Below are 15,967 nucleotides of genomic sequence, written 5' to 3'. Positions count from 1 at the left end.
GGAATTTGTACAATCGTGTAAATAATTGGCCACTGGTGTGTTCTTTTGGAGAGAGAAATAGTTTTTTTATTCTGAATTATAAATCGTGTTTGAAAGGAAGACTTTCCCCTGAAACTTCCGGCTCATAGAACAAAGAAGGTGACCTGTTGCAGATTGTCTCCGGTGAACAAGAACAGGCGTTTTAACCAAAGCCTATCCTATTATGGACATTATTTAACATCGCGAAGAGCTTTGATGTCGAAATTTTTCTCTCAAGAGTTGTCATGCAGGCAATTCAACCAATGGGAGCACTTGGTATGGTAAAGATATTCGTGAGCTAGACAGTCGAACAGCTAAGCCGGCGTTTATAGGGCTGTTTCACGTGCATTTGTTTTGGGGCACACTGTATAATAATAGTTTCACCCATTGCTCCCAGTTTTTATATTTTTAGTACCATGCACTGCGATAACCAGTACTAATAGTGTTTATTTTTGTTTCCAGTTAAGTGTGCTGCTGGCCTTATTGGCGCCGACCTATGCAAGACGTGGCCAGGTAAGAAGTGCAGTAGAACGCTGGTACAGCAAAATTCATACGGCGAAAAATTATTCGCTTGAACCTTCGTAGTTCTGCAGAAGCATGCAATTAATCCTGTAGAACTTTAGACCGCTAGACTAAATTTCACTTCTTTGTACGAGGGTACCGAACCGAAATGTTTTCGGCTTCTGCCGCCGGTTTGGATACACACAATCTAATTCGATTCAGCTGCGGGTTCGTCTCCAGAGAAACATTCAAACTGGGTCAAACGGGTTCGGGATCAAAAAAATTTTAATGCGGATAAATTTTGCAGTCAACTCTGTTTCATTTTCCGTGTGACGTAAGTATGCAAACTAAACAGTTCAAAATTCAGTTCATGCGAGATGTTTTGGTTTAGCCGACTTGAATGCCCTGTCCGCGGTGGTGGTGGTGGTAGTGGTTTTATTAAAAATAATAGTAAAAAGGAAGGAAAAAATTTCTGTTAGCCCGGCATCTGCCATCGATACTGAAGAACCTGAGCTGGGGAAGCGGAAATAAAGGATAGCAGGCAGAATGGAGAAATTAAATGAAAGAGGTGAGGGGACAGGAATAGAGAACAGGGGGAGAAGTAATATGTACAAACTATTTACACAATAAGAAATGTGTCCAGGTTGTGCGCGTGATTAGTTCATTTTAGAGGAGTTAAATCACACACGCGCACAGCACTCTGTTGGTTACAACTGGAGTGGGGCGTCCAGTTATTAATCGTCCACGGTAAAATGTTTAAGAATTCCCGACGAGAACCGCTGTTTCAAAAAACTAAAGAATTTTTGTTAGCTTAATATGTTACTGCGTACTGAAAAATAGAGCAGCATTTTCTTCGCAATTTTTTGTTTCGTTGCCTCTTTAAAAACGGCTTTAGAAAACAGCTGTGTCAGGATAAAACGTGAATCAGGCTATTAAATACTGATGTAAGACGGGAATGAAAGGCTGAAACAACAAAGCAGCGCAACGCATGCCAATTTTCTTTTTTTTTTCAAGCAACCAGTACAGGATCATTTTTCTTTGTTTAAGTGCATGTGTTGGTAATGTCATGAATTTGCAATCCCTGAATCTGTCAGTTCCGTTTGCATCTGGATTAACTTATCCGAAAGAATTGCCAAATAAGGGTATTAATAATATTTGCGATATGCCTACAAGTTGTAAATAACAATGTTCCGTCAGTTGGAACAAATATTTGTGGAAGTGAGGAGTAATTAACGTAAATATACTTTTTATACAACAGCGTTTCACCTCATGTGGGACAATAAAGAGCAAAAATTTAGTTGACTGCGTATGTACACATTAATTCTAAATTTCCTGAAAGACCGTCGTGCGAGTAGTAGTCGTGCAACTAATGGATTTATTAAACCACTTTTATGCTCTGGATGAGTAAATGAAATTTCACTGGAAGTTCCTACAGCGTAAAGCCGAATAAGAGCAGGGCAATTTTAAAAAGCTGGAAATTGCTTCCATGAGCTCGAAAGGTGCCAACGGGTATTTCTGCGGAAACTAGAGGGAAAATACGTTGGAGATATCGTGCTGGGGAAAACGATTGGCACCCTGTGTATTAAGTGCCTCATGGCCTCAAGCGTACCGGAAGCGACAAAATATGCAAAAATCATACTATTTAAGTACAAGGTGGTTGTTAAAAGATCAAAAATTTTTGACAACCAATTAGCTCACTGCTCCTCCTTACATGGTATGAGCGAAGGTAACCGCTGAGAGAATCATAGAAGCCTTAGAGTTGAACCGACCAGAAGGCCAGGGAAGTTTTGGGAAAGGACACCCGACAACAGATGACATGCGCATCATCAATCTTGTCACAGAGAAATGTTCAAAATATAAGTAGTCGCCAACGTAGAAATGAAAGAGCAATTGCTCGTTAGTATCCGCACAAGCCCAATTATACGGCTACAAAGGAAAACTATACAGCTTTCAAAGAAACTTCGTTAAAGTAAGTTGGTCAGCTTAGCAGATGAAGCGACTGTCCCGAACTGTTGATGTTTCCGGGTTCGAATATCGGATTAGGCCGAATTTTAGTGCGAAAACAGTACTGCGCAAGGTGTAACTAGCTCACCTAGTTTGTATGAAGCTTGACCTTGAAAGTGACCTAGACCTATCCAGAAATGAAATAAATATTAGTAAATATTTCCGCGACTGAGTGTAGAACCCGTGGCGGCACGAACAGATCAGCTTCTCTGGCCACTGCACCAAAGCACTATGCTATCGCTGCAGCCGACCACGCCTCGTATTCAAATGCATCACGTTGTTGTTGTTGTTAGCCTACCAAAAGATGGCACATACCCACACTGGGGGATCGGCCAAGAATCGGGTGGCTATTAGTCACCTGAACGCAGGAAAAGCACGTGGGAGCGCAACACCGGTGAATTCTTCCTCATGGGCAGTAAAGAGATGAGAGTTTTGATTTCAAAATTATAAGAATAATAATAAAGAGAGGTATTAAGTAATAATGATTTAGTCAAAATGTAATAATTTGTAGAAAAAAAAGCGCACTGTCGCGCTGTGCATTGCGCACCGTCTTCTTCTACTCCCATTTGCGGCGCGAAGAGATGAGATCAGTTTAATCTCGATCAGAGCTTCACCTTAGTCTAATATCGTCGCCAGACGTGCCGACGACCCAGTAAAGCAAAACCATGACCCAGCCAGGCTAAACACAGTCCTTCGAACATCTTCTCGGTTTAACTACGTCAAAACCCATTTTATTTTATTGCTTAGCAGCACGCTTAGCGGCTCTATAGATGGTTTCCATTGTTCACTCGCTATGAGTTTGTCCGTTCTTCAGTGGTCTTAGTAAACGATCGCGTCGCAGAACGAATGAATGAAAGTAGAAGAAGACGAAGATATAGAATGCATCGAGTGAGAGGCTACCGTTAAGAACACATAGAGCGAGAGGCTATGCGGAGATGGCCGAGTGGCCCAAGGTATCGGGAAACGGATTGAGCTTTTGTGTTTGTGCCGTGGATGGTTCGAATCCTGCTCGGGGCTTTAGTATGCTTTTGTTTTACAGCGAAAGCTGTTATACGGAGCCCTCCCCGGTGGATTAAGAGCGTAGGCCGTCAACATTCGGTCATGTGACCGAATATTGACGGTGTCGGGACCATGCTGAGGTTACGGGTCATCACATTACCAGCTACAGGCGTGTGGCCAAGCGCCCTTTGCAACCGCTGTGGTGGCCTAGGATTGCCGCGTAGTATGTAGGTCTTCGACTTTGCTGCAGTTGTCAGTCATTAACAAAAGACAAGTAGCAGAATACCCAGAGCTTTCAGTTAGCTTAGCACGTTACATATCAGATAGTAAACGGCATTCTTTTAATTTCGGACTCCATAAGGTCTCGCTGGTGCGCCGACGCCCGTAAGCTTTCGAACGTATGGCTGAGAGGAAGTAAACTCGATGTCATGAACTATTACATTAGATCTGCCTGGCTTCTCCAAAAACCTGTATTGTTATTTGCGCAAGAGTTGCTGTAAATCTATCTTTTGATCAGCAGTGAGCTCAGTGGCCTCGACCATGGCCTTGATCGCTTGGTCTGTGCGGTCCTCATTTTTCTCTTCGCCTCGTTACGGGAAATCTAATGGTGTTTCTTCGGGGAGATTCAGCGACCTGTTTACGATCTTTTATCTTTCCCTGCACGGTTTGAGTAGGTTGCTGGGGTAGATTTTCGACACTTTTCGCCTTTCTGGTAGGCTTATTGGGTAGTTCATGTCGGACAGTCTATGAATGATTTCCGCTGAGCGCTCGCATTGAACTTCCTGCTTATATGTTTGTGAATGTCTCAGCAGCACTACCTCGTCATCTGCTTCAAAACGGAGCGATCTCGCCGTTCGGTCATAGTTCTGCTTGGCCCTCACCTTCGCTTTACTAATTTCGTGTCCAGCCACCTCATGGGTTCGTGCAGCCTTTCAAGCAGTGCCAGCACATGCCCAACCACCGTGGGGTCCTCTCCCCGGCGCTCCCATGGTTCCCGAAGAATGCGGAGTGGAGATCGCCGGGAGCAGTCGTAGATCAGTTCGGCTGCCGCAAATCCTGTGCACTCATGAGACACGGTCCCGAGAGCAAAGACTATTGCCGTCAAGCAGGCATCCCAGTTTGCTTTGGGTGCAAGGCACAGCGCCCTCAGTGCACGTTTCATTACTGGATGCATCGTTTCCTCTGGATTGTAATCCGGGTGGTACACTGAACTATGGATTTACTTAATCCCACCTTTGTCAAGGAAGGTTGTAGTTACAGCGCTAGTGAAAACAGTTCCCTGATCAGACTATATTAGACAGGAGTATGTTTACAATTTCCACTGCGTTTAGCTCTTTCAGGGGGGCACTACCTGAGGAAACATAGTGGCGGGGCAGGTTACTATCAAAAATGTGACGGAAACAAGACTATGTTTTGAACGAAGCTCACAATGACGGGATTTGAAGCCGCAGGCTCCTTTTCCAAGCCATGTACCCAACTAAGCCGAGCACCAGGCCGGGTCACAGCTTGTACCCATTTTTGAGGAAACCGGTGGGTACCCGGCCGGCAGCGGGAGTCGAACCCACCACCTCCCGAAGCCGAGGCGGTTGCTCTACCACGAGGCCACGGCTGCGGTGTGTCAGTCGCGAGCCCTCGAAATGACTCCGTGATCAACGGCGCGAGATTCATTGGGGCTCTCGCATTATCTCCCGGCTTGCCCCCTCGCTGGCACGTGTCGCAGGTCTTGACAAAATTTGAAACTTCCTGGAAGCATCCCGGCCACTGGTACTCCTGCACTAAGCGGTCCTTCGTTTTCCTGAGCCCTAAATGACCTGAACACGAGCTACAGTGAACCAAGTGCGAAAGATCATATTGATAGCCCTGAAACACGACTAATTCGGCCAATGGTACCGCTCTGCGATCAAGATATCTTCAATAGAGTACCCCGGACCTCTCTTGGATTATCACGTTTTTCTCAGCGACGTCTTCAGTCTCCACACACTCAAGAGTTTACAGTGTGGAGTCTGCCCGTTGTTCGGCTATCAGGATCTCTCGGTTCACGTCTAGCAACCTTGGCAAAGTATCAGATGCCGGGGTTACCAGAAGTTCACCAGAGGCCTCTTTAACTTCAAGACAATTCTCGTTGTTTCTGGGCGGGTCTGCAATGGTTACTTCCTCAGTGCTTGGCCCGGGTACTTTCCCCGTTGCGTCTATAGGCTCACTTTCGATGTGTCACCAGTGGGCTGGCTTTAGTCGCGAGTTTCCGTGCTTTCGAGTGAGTGAGCACGCAGATGGTACCATTCCCGAACACAAGGCCCTACAGCTAGTGATGTGATCTGCTGGAAAAAAGATATATACTGCATCGGCGGCCTCGCTAACACGGCAGCCTCCATATGAAGTACACCAAAGGAACCTTTAACGCTTATGCCAGCGGTAGGAAGGCACACACAGGGGGCTTCCACCGCTTGTTTAATCCAAGCGCACACCCCCGTGAACCGGCCTGGAACTAAATACGAGTCGTGGACGACGTCCATTGTAGCTGCCGAATCTCACAGCATTCGACGCGGCTTTCCGTTCATGAAAAGAAGATCTCGGATATACAGCTGTAGAAGCTGCATATTTTCATCATTGCTGTCAAGTGATAGGCAAACAACTTTTGGTTTGGTTTGGCTTATGGGGTTTAATGTCACAAAGCAACTCGGGCTATCAGAGACGCCGTAGTGTCCAACAGCCAGCCTAATCGACTCCTCACGGCTAGGAAAGAGAACATCGCTTCCGCATGCGCACAACAAAACATCTGCATCTCCCACGGGCATCGTCAGCATATGCTATCTGTTGCAGTTCAGTTCACGCAATAAATTAAGTGAAACCAACTGTTCTCAATGCCGGGAAACAGTCGCTCCCTGTGCGAAATTTGCACACTCAGCTTTTTCCACTCGCTCCAGTCGGCACTTCCACTGTTTTCAACGCGGACGTAAGAACAGCATTCGGCCGGTCCACCCAAGGGCGCCCACACACAGGCTCGATCCCGGGAACAAATTTATGCCCGAATGAAACCGGACAAAATGCCAATTAGTGCACTGCGCCATAAAATGACCACGGCTCCCAAGTGCAATGGGATTACGGCACCAGCGCATAAGCCGATTGCCTTGCGTATAGCGTTAAGCGTGAAAATAAAAAAAATGTGGGATACTATCTCTCAGTAGGAGCCACCACCGTTGGACGGATTATTGAGCGTCTGCATTATGTATCGAACTTTTATCATACGGAAAAAGGGAGGAATTTAGTGCCCCAAGTCTTCCAAACAATAACTTTCAAACTTGTAGGGGATGGAGCGCGATCAAGGCTTCCGGAAAAGCAAGAAAAGACAGAAGAGAAGAAAAAGGATAAAGAAAAAGAAAATGCGCCCTCCGAAAGCTGAATGCACGTCGTTAGGAGAAAGCTGTTAATCTAAGACGCCTTTAATTAATAATGCTCTCCTTGCTTCGCCGTCCATAGCCGCGCCAGCGAATCTTTTCTCCGCGCGCTTCCTTTCTTCTTTTTGCCCTTCATTTGATCTGAACGCATCTCTCCTTCAAATAGTTGCGTACACTATGGTGAAAGCACGGCCACATACTCGGCTTATACGAGTCGGAAGACAAAAAAGTGCCGCGATATGTTGCACTCTGTGCTTGGAAGAATTTGCACTGGTACTGAACGGTTCTCCGCGTTCAATATGATGACGATTAGCAATGCACAAAATGTAATAAAGGCAGCGGAAAGGCCACTACCGGCCAGGAATTCTATGTGCCGACAATGCCTAGTATGTACTAAAAGCGTTGCATAAAGTGTGAGCGGGATAACGGAAATACGAACTCAGCAACACAAAAATATTAGCTGCCGGAGACGAACTACGGAAACGTACATTAGTATTCCTAAATAAATTGAAAATGATTTCTGAGAAAAGCAAACAGCGCAGTAATTGTCTGACATCTCCGTGGACAGCCGAGCCGCGTCGTAAGGAAAGGGATAAAAGAGGGTGTGAAAGAAGAAAGGAAGAAAGAAGTTTGGTTTGGTATATAGAGGTTTAACGCCCCAAAGCAACTCAGGCTGTGAGAGACGCCGCAGTGAAGGGCTCCGGAAATTTCGACCACCTGGGGTTCTTTAACGTGCACTGACGTCGCACAGTACACGGGCCTCTAGAATTTCGCCTCCATCGAAATTCGAACACCGCGGCCGGAATCGAACCCGCGTCTTTCGGGCCGGCAGCCGAGCGCCATAACCACTCAGCCACCGCGGCGGCTGAAAGAAAGTGTCTTAGTAGAGGTTTCTGAAGGAGGAGTAGAAGGAGGAGGAGGAGGGGAAGCACATTATTCTACTCTGCGGTTTTGGGGCATCTTCAGAGATGTTCTCTCCCTGGTTGTATCCCCAACCGCTTACACATCCAACACACATGCATACCAGAGGGGACGGATAACATCCCGGTGCTGTGGCGCAGTATACTCTGGATGGCTCCGCTCCCACGTAACATGGACACGACTTCACACGAAGGCAGACGACAAGCGTGGGCTCGCTCGCTTGTGAGGAAATATGGATCTAAAAAGGACGTCTACAACGTGGACATCACAGGGCTTTCGCACACGTGATTCTACGTGGCTGCTGTAGTCCACCGAGGAATGAATATCGATGGGCTATCCTTTCGGGCCCCAAATTCAACGCGAGCGGAGGCAGTCGCAATACCTCTCGCTGCTCGCGGATCCAAAATCGAGAACAGTTATCACAGACTCTTGCCGGGCCTGCGAGCACTATCTGGCAGGGGAGATACCACCTCTTGTCTCCTAAATTCTAAGACTGGCCGCCGCCGATCCAGCTCACACAAACATAATTTGGGATCCTGGCCTCCAGGGTCTACGAGGCAATGAGGCCACTGATGCGGCCGCCCGAGCGCTTACACACCGGGCTCCTCATCTTAGCTCGTCTGGCTCAAAAACTCACCAACTACTTTTGCGCTTCCGCGAAGTTTTAATTGATTATTGCGACAACCACCGCCTCTGCCCGTCCCCTGCCAAGGGGCAGAGTAAGGCGGAGGAGTGAACTCTGCGGCGCCTGCAGACAGGAACTCTTGTCTGTCCTGCCGTAGTAAAACACTTTGATGCCAACATAGATGGGCGTTCCCCGCACTGTGGAGAGATCTGCGATATCTTTCACATGGTGTGGGCATGTACTCCGAATCCTCACCTGCCCCTTCCCCTACCCTTACCCGAGAGGTATGGGAGGCTGCTCTCCGCAACTGCTCCACGCTCGAGTCCCAAGAGGGCTCTGGTAAACCGGGTGCGAGACGGGGCATCGTCGTTCAGTGTCCCGGACTATGGATACCGAACATGCAGCGGGGTCTTCTGATCCCAAACTCTCTTTTTAAGCATTAAAAAAGTTTTTCACCACCACCACCACCAGGAGTCTTAATTCTCCGTCGAGGGCGTCCAATTTTATTCGATGGTCGGTTCTACTCAGTCCAGGGCTCCGCTGGCCACTGCCGCCCGTTGAGCTCGCTGTACCAGACATTGTTGGTCTTCACAGCGGTCGCTGCACAGAAGTCTCTCCAATTGCTCCGCACTCGGGTTATGTATTTTGAAGACCACGTCCATGTTCTGACTGGCCCATGTGATGTGATATAGTGTGGGATTTTCGTCGCACCAGGGACAGTTGTCCGCGTATAACGTAGGGTACATTTTCTTTAGTATGTGTAGGTTTCGGGTAAGAACCTGTCTGTAATTGTCCCCAAGTCACAGCTTCCTCTATGTTCAGAGATTTGTCCGGCGACGGATATCGGATTCTTCTGCCTCTGTAGTTTTGTAGTACGAATAATAATAATATTTGGTTTTTGAGGAAAGGAAATGGCGCAGTATCTGTCTCATGTATCGTTGGACACCTGAACCGCGCCGTAAGGGAAGGGATAAAGGAGGGAGTGAAAGAAGAAAGGAAGAAAGCGGTGCCGTAGTGGAGGGCGGAATATTTTCGACCACCTGGGGACCTTTACGTGCACTGACATCGCACAGCACACGGGCGCCATAGCGTTTTTATGGAGGAAAAACGCTATGGCGCCCGTGTGCTGTGCGATGTCAGTGCACGTTAAATTATTACAAAAATGTATTTTTCCACGGCATCAATTTTCAATTTTTACTCTACCCTAACATATTTGGACACGCGTCGTGCTAACATACATACAAGAAATACTAACTCATGAAACATACCACGTTTTCGCACCAATTATAAATTACAAATGTTGTCTTTTAATCTGCATCATGTTTTAAACACATATCAAAATACAACGGGATATACAACAGCTGAGCTGCGGAAATATTTTGGTCAAATGCCATTCTATGTCTCCACTTGTTGATTTTTTAACGTTTGCTTGAGTGTTAATGTATTTTTCTTTCAACATGTGTATGACCGTTTCAGTGTTCTCATTTGTAAACATTATTCGAGTCAGTGTATATATATATATATGTATGTATGTATGTATGTATGTATGTATGTATGTATGTATGTATGTATGTATGTATGTATGTATGTATGTATGTATTTATGTATGTATGTATGTATGTATGTATGTATGTATGTATGTATGTATGTATGTATGTATGTATGTATGTATGTATGTATGTATGTATGTATGTATGTATGTATGTATGTATGTATGTATGTATGTATGTATGCATGTATGTATGTATGTATGTATGTATGTATGTATGTATGTATGTATGTATGTAGTGGTAGTGGTAGTGGTATAGCGTAGTGGTTTAGGCTTTCCATTCTGAGCAGTTTGACACCTTTGAACGCATTTGAATTTCTTTTTCAATTATTTAAATTAATAATTGATCCTTTAAAAACTCTAATTTTTAAATAACATCAGCAAGCTTGTTTAGCTCATTCGGAGCATTTTAATGCCTTTGAAGCCCCTTCTAATTTTTTTCGTTTCTTTAATTAGTCACATAATTACAATGATTTCATTAACTCGTCATTGCCTATCACACACCAATCGATCATCAATCACTAGAACCACAAATTACCATCATACGATTTTTTTACGCAGCCCCGATTATTTCCGACACGCGGTGCTGACTACTATACTACGCCGACGGCTTTTCGACCGAGCGAGCTGTATACGCTAACGCGTAATACTCGAGGTTCGAACCCGACAGCGCCCCGCCGCGGTGGCTCAGTGGTTAGGGCGCCCGGCTACTGATCCGGAGTTCCCGGGTTCGAACCCGACCGCGGCGGCTGCGTTTTTATGGAGTAAAAACGCTAAGGCGCCCGTGTGCTGTGCGATGTCAGTGCACGTTAAAGATCCCCAGGTGGTCGAAATTATTCCGGAGCCCTCCACTACGGCACCTCTCTCTTCCTTTCTTCTTTCACTCCCTCTTTACCCTACCCTTACGGCGCGGTTCAGGTGTCCAACGATATATGAGACAGATACTGCGCCATTTACTTTCCCCCCAAAACCAATTAATATATTAACCCGACCGCGGCGGCTGCGTTTCGATGGAGGCGAAACGCAAAAGGCGCCCATGTTGCGATGTCAGTGCACGTTGAAGATCCCCGGATGGTCCAAATTATTCCGGAGGAGTTTGTAGGCTGTCTCGTTTGTTGCCCCTGTGTGTATGCTGTGTGTCTCTCGTCGCATCACGGGCATGCGTCTTTCAGGGAATATTATGCCGTATTTAGGTAAATTTGGGAAGGTGTTTGTTTGGAGTCACCTCCATTTCCTAGCCGCCTGCGCTGTCAGCCCCTGGGCTCCGGAATAATTTTGACCACTTGGGGATCTTAAACACTTACTGAAATTTCACAGGACACGAGAGCCTTTAGGCTTTAGGCTCCAGAAAAATCGGCATCGGTTGTTGTGTCGCAAAACTCCGGATTGGTCGAAAATTTCTGACGTCACACGTTGCAGCGGCGGACTTGAAGAGGGAGGAAATCATTACATAAATTGTGAATACAAGGGTCGCAATTCACAACTCAAACGTCATTCGTGTCTTATATCTTGCTTCTTCCTTTCGACCTCGTTGTTTGCGCTACCTCCAGCATGAGTCATTATGACATGAAGGTGCATATGAGACAAACTAACAGCGCTGAAAAAAAATTGGGGTGATCAGTGGGGAATTGAACCCCTGAACCCTGAATTTAGAGTAAGACACGTTATACCTCTAAGCGACACGCAGGAACTTTCGTACGGCTTCGCTAAAGCGGGGTTTCATATGTATGTCGTGTGATGTTTTGCATAATGTAGTAGCTTACGGCTGTACGCCAATGAGCATGTGTGTGATTAGAAAGGCTCTAATTAAGGTAGTAGTGATTAAGCGAATAGCAATGTGCATGTCGGTGAGAGGTGAGTGTACCCGAACGACTGTATGCTTAGGTCACATTACAACGGTGCGCCATGTGATCTAGCAAAATAAGTAGAGCACGTGATGGCGTGTTGTCCTAATCAGTTGAAATAAGGTGGCTGACAGGACCCACTAAAGCTATCTCGTCATGCCCTTAAACGCGGAGATGAAGTGTCCCCCAAATTTTTATGCGCTATCAAAGCAGCTTGTTGTGGCGAAAACGCGCATTGACGGCGTATCTTGTCACACTCGGTCGGAGTTTAAAACGAAAAAAAAAAAAACACGATTGGCCGCGAGTGGGTTTTGAGACCACGACGGGGTCAAAAGATCAGCTTCGCTGGCCGTCGCATTGCAACACTTCGCTGCATCGCCACTTTTTCTTTTTTTTTTGTAGCGAAAGCTACATTACGGCAGCATTTCGAGCCTTCAGCGTGGCGGCGCCGGGGCGTTGACGTCGCCGCCACCCTGCCACCCTGTGGCTGCGCCGCCATAGAGTCACGTGGTTGGTCACGTGGTGCGGAGCAGCTGCCGGCGGAGTGGCGCCGTGGCTGATCCCGTGGTTCGTCACGTGGTTGGTGACGTGACCGAGTTCCACTCGGCCAGCTGTAGCTATCGCGTCACTCCAGGTTTAACCAAAGCTAAAGCCCCACCAATTCTTTTTTTTTTCATATACTGCACCATCGCCGCAGCCTACTATCCGGCGTGTTGAACCTCCAGTCTCTCGCGCTGTGCTTCGGATGCCGTCGCCGTCATCATGCTTCATTCATGCCGAAACATTTAGTGCATGCAAACGAGGAAGAACATGAAGAAAACACGTGCGCTAAACTTGCTCTGCAGACAGCTGTTGCTGTGTGCGACAAGGTGACAGCCGGACTGGCGGAAACACATACGGCGCCACACAAAATTTGGACACGTGCCTGTTTTTCTCAAGACAGAAAAGGGCTCTTGGAAGCGCCACCTCCCAAGCATGCAGCAAATCACGGGAAACGGTGGAAACGGCATCAGACATAATCGACAACGAGCTTCGCTGTACGGGCGTATGCCCATGTCTTCAAAAGACAAACTTTGCGCTCGCCCATTCACCGTCCAGTGGAGTGGACGTCAATCTTCATACGGCGGGCAACACATCAACCAATCACCCAAAGGTCTTCTCCTTACACTCGATGTTCCCATCAACCGACTAGGTACGATGTCGTAGCGCACAGGCTAACCGAACCCGGGCTTCGTTGGGTAGCGTTTCAGAGCCTCCGGGCTGAGGAAAGATGGAACTTCAAGTTTGCGAAAACGAAAACAGGCGAGTTCAATAGCACTTTGGTGAAACTTATTTACATTTTTAAAAAAGAGCTAACAGTCAAAATTTAAGACTTCATGCGTCGAGTGACTGGATGAGCCTTGTCGCCAGGGCCAAGAACGTCCTTTCTCACTCGGCACGCTTCTTAAATCCCCTAAGATTCCGCCCCTTCATCAGGCTGTGGCCAATCCAACACGAGGCACATTTCTCTAAGATGAGAAAAGTTTCACAGCACCGTAGCAACCAGAGTAACTCGTTGTAGAGTCAACCCGTGGGAACGGGCGAGGAGTAATCGCAAGTCCGCTGCTATTTCCTACAGGTGTGCAACAGTATTCAAAGCGGCAACGTGCCCATCGAAACACATCTGGTCCTTGCGACGCCATGGCCTCAACCACGGCGAGCTCTCTCCGGTCGGGCCAGCTGCTGACGTATACGGCTAATACTTGACGGCGCCCTTCCTATTATTCCACTGTCGTCTTTCCGTCGTCCGTCGCCTCATCCAGGCGTTCTTTACCGGAATGCAGCAAAGGGAAGGTAATTTTCATCAAGCGATGCGTGAGAAAAAATCCGCAGGCTCTTTCCTAGCGAGGCACCCTCTTTGGGGTTGTCGGCCACTTGACGCCGTCGAAGTAGCCGCTGCTGTCGCCGTCACCGTGGTCACTCCGGTCGAGAGTGTCTGCGCCTTAATCCACTTCGGCTGGTGTGCATCCCGTTCATAACAACGGCTAAAACTTTGACTCTATAGTTAAATCTAAGCGGAAACCAAAGCTCCACCTGATCACATGGCTTACTAATAAGAGTGATGGCGACTGTACTAAGGTAGCTGGGGGGGAAATCCGACTGTGCGGCCTGCCCGTGCCCCCCCCCCCCCCCCCCTGCCGCCGGATACGGGCCGGTGTAGTTTCGGCTACTAGGCTTTGTTCCGGTGCAACGCCAGCGGTGGGGATGGGTTGTCCGGGGCCCATCCTCTTGGGAGCTGCAGCGACTCCCACGGCTTTGAGGGCCAGCCGAATCGTGAGGTCCGTTGTCTGTGCGGAGGCAGGCCTGGAGGCAGACCAGGTTGGACCCACGAAATCCGGTAAAGGAATGTCAAAAGTCAAAAACCTCCGCTCACGGGAACGTGCACGGCTACTAATGCTCGGTTTCTGGCTACGAAGAGGTCAGGTCCGCGCGGTAGCGTGCCGACGCACGGTTTCTCGCTACATAGAGGCCAGGTCCGCGCGGGGGTTCCGACAGCCCGAGCTCCTCGGAATCGATGTCCTCGGGGAAGCAGTCTCATTGCGGATCGCTTATGATGGGTGGCATATTGCGGACGCCGAGGCTGACCCGGCCTTGGGGACCACCGGGGACGCCGAGGTAGAGGGTGTGCAGTAGGACCAGTGCGAAAACCGTCGATGTGTGGAGTACCGGTGGAGTAGGCCCGGCTTATCTCACCCTATGCCCGACTCTTGGTTCGTGGCCCGAGCGCCCGGCCTTGAATACTCCCTCCTCAGTAGGGGTGGAGCAAGCAAGGGGAGGAAATAAGTGCATGGTGGTTGGAAGGTAGCACAGGTGGGTCCCCCACGGTTACCGGGTTATGCTGCCGAGGGCCAAACGCCGATAGGCTGACGACCTGGGCCTCTGTTGGCCGGACCACACCACACACACTTCCGGAGTCTGAAAAACCGCGAAACACAGTCGACGGCTAGTAACCGGCCGGTCCGATCCAACCCTTAAAATCGTGGAGGAGCAGGTGGCTGCGGACCCCAAGTTAGGAATTTTTTTTTTCTCTCTTTGCTGTCTGCGACGGTCGGAGCCAGTGGGTGGTCGTGGATCCCGTGGAGGAGCCGCACCATTGGAAAAGCTCGATGCCCTACCTGTCATGGCCAGGCAGGCCAGAAATGGAGTCGATGTCAAATGAAGGATCAGAGCAAAATCTCGATGTCCCCATTCCCATCCCAATTCCCATAACCCTTTCCCAATTCCAATTTCCCATACCCTACATCTCACCCCCTCCGCTACGTCCTAGGGGAGATCAGGGGAGTCTCCCCGGGGCCCGTTCCCCCGGCGATGGGTCGCTTGTAGCATTCCCCCCCCCCCCCCCCTTTCTTTTATTTTTCCACCTACGGGTGGCAAAACGATGGATTGCCTTCGGGCCTTTTCATTTATTTTACGATTGGGTCAAGCCTGTTATACGTCAGTGGTGCAGGCAGGAGCTTATTGGTTTACATTCTTTTTATGGCAGCTCCACCATACTATATGTACTAAGGTGGCTCGAAGCCTAACCGTCGCTGTCCTGCTCGCTAAGCTCTGCTACGGCGCCCGCTCGGCGCATTTTACAATTCTGCCTTGATGGTGAAAAACGGCATACAAGTGCACACGCGCATCACTGAACTTCACTCAATCGCCCAGCTCCCACTCGTGGATGCACAAATCGCTGCGCATCGGGTCATCCATGAAGCTCCCCTGCGACGCACCCCCAATGGACATCGCCTTCTTATTCGCTTTAATGAGCCACATATTCACCTGCCCGTAATCGATCGCATTACAGAACCATGGGAGGAGACCAGGGTAACTAATCCCAAATCCTTCACTACGAACACCAATTGGTTTGGCAGAGACCACTGTCAGCGTCAGCTACTTGTCACAGAGGACCTGCGCATTTATGCCGAAGACGACCCAGACACCAGCTTTGTAGCTATCGCCTGCTGCTACCAGGAGGACTTTCCACTCCACGTCACTAACCGCAATGGTCGCGCGTGCTGGTCTACCATCGAAATTAAAGGGCAGCTGAAGAGGTTTTGGAATTCGAAGAGTTTAATGGAGCCGAATG

The 15,967-nt window shown here is 48.4% G+C and overlaps 1 protein-coding gene across 2 annotated transcripts in view; it reads left to right on the top strand.

The window, feature by feature from the left end:
• LOC144106542 (uncharacterized) overlaps positions 1 to 15,967 on the top strand; it is a 55,550-nt gene that overhangs the window by 2,766 nt on the left and 36,817 nt on the right. For both annotated transcript variants that reach the window (XM_077639389.1, XM_077639388.1), the window contains one exon: positions 481 to 531. In XM_077639389.1, the coding sequence (XP_077495515.1) occupies positions 481 to 531 (51 nt within the window). The remainder of the gene's footprint in view (positions 1 to 480; positions 532 to 15,967) is intronic.

Source organism: Amblyomma americanum, chromosome 10 (genome assembly GCF_052857255.1).
Source record: "Amblyomma americanum isolate KBUSLIRL-KWMA chromosome 10, ASM5285725v1, whole genome shotgun sequence".
In the NCBI taxonomy this organism is placed as follows: Eukaryota; Metazoa; Arthropoda; class Arachnida; order Ixodida; family Ixodidae; genus Amblyomma; species Amblyomma americanum.
The sequence above is the reverse complement of the archived record's forward strand: the minus strand, read 5'-3'. Positions and strand labels throughout refer to the sequence as shown.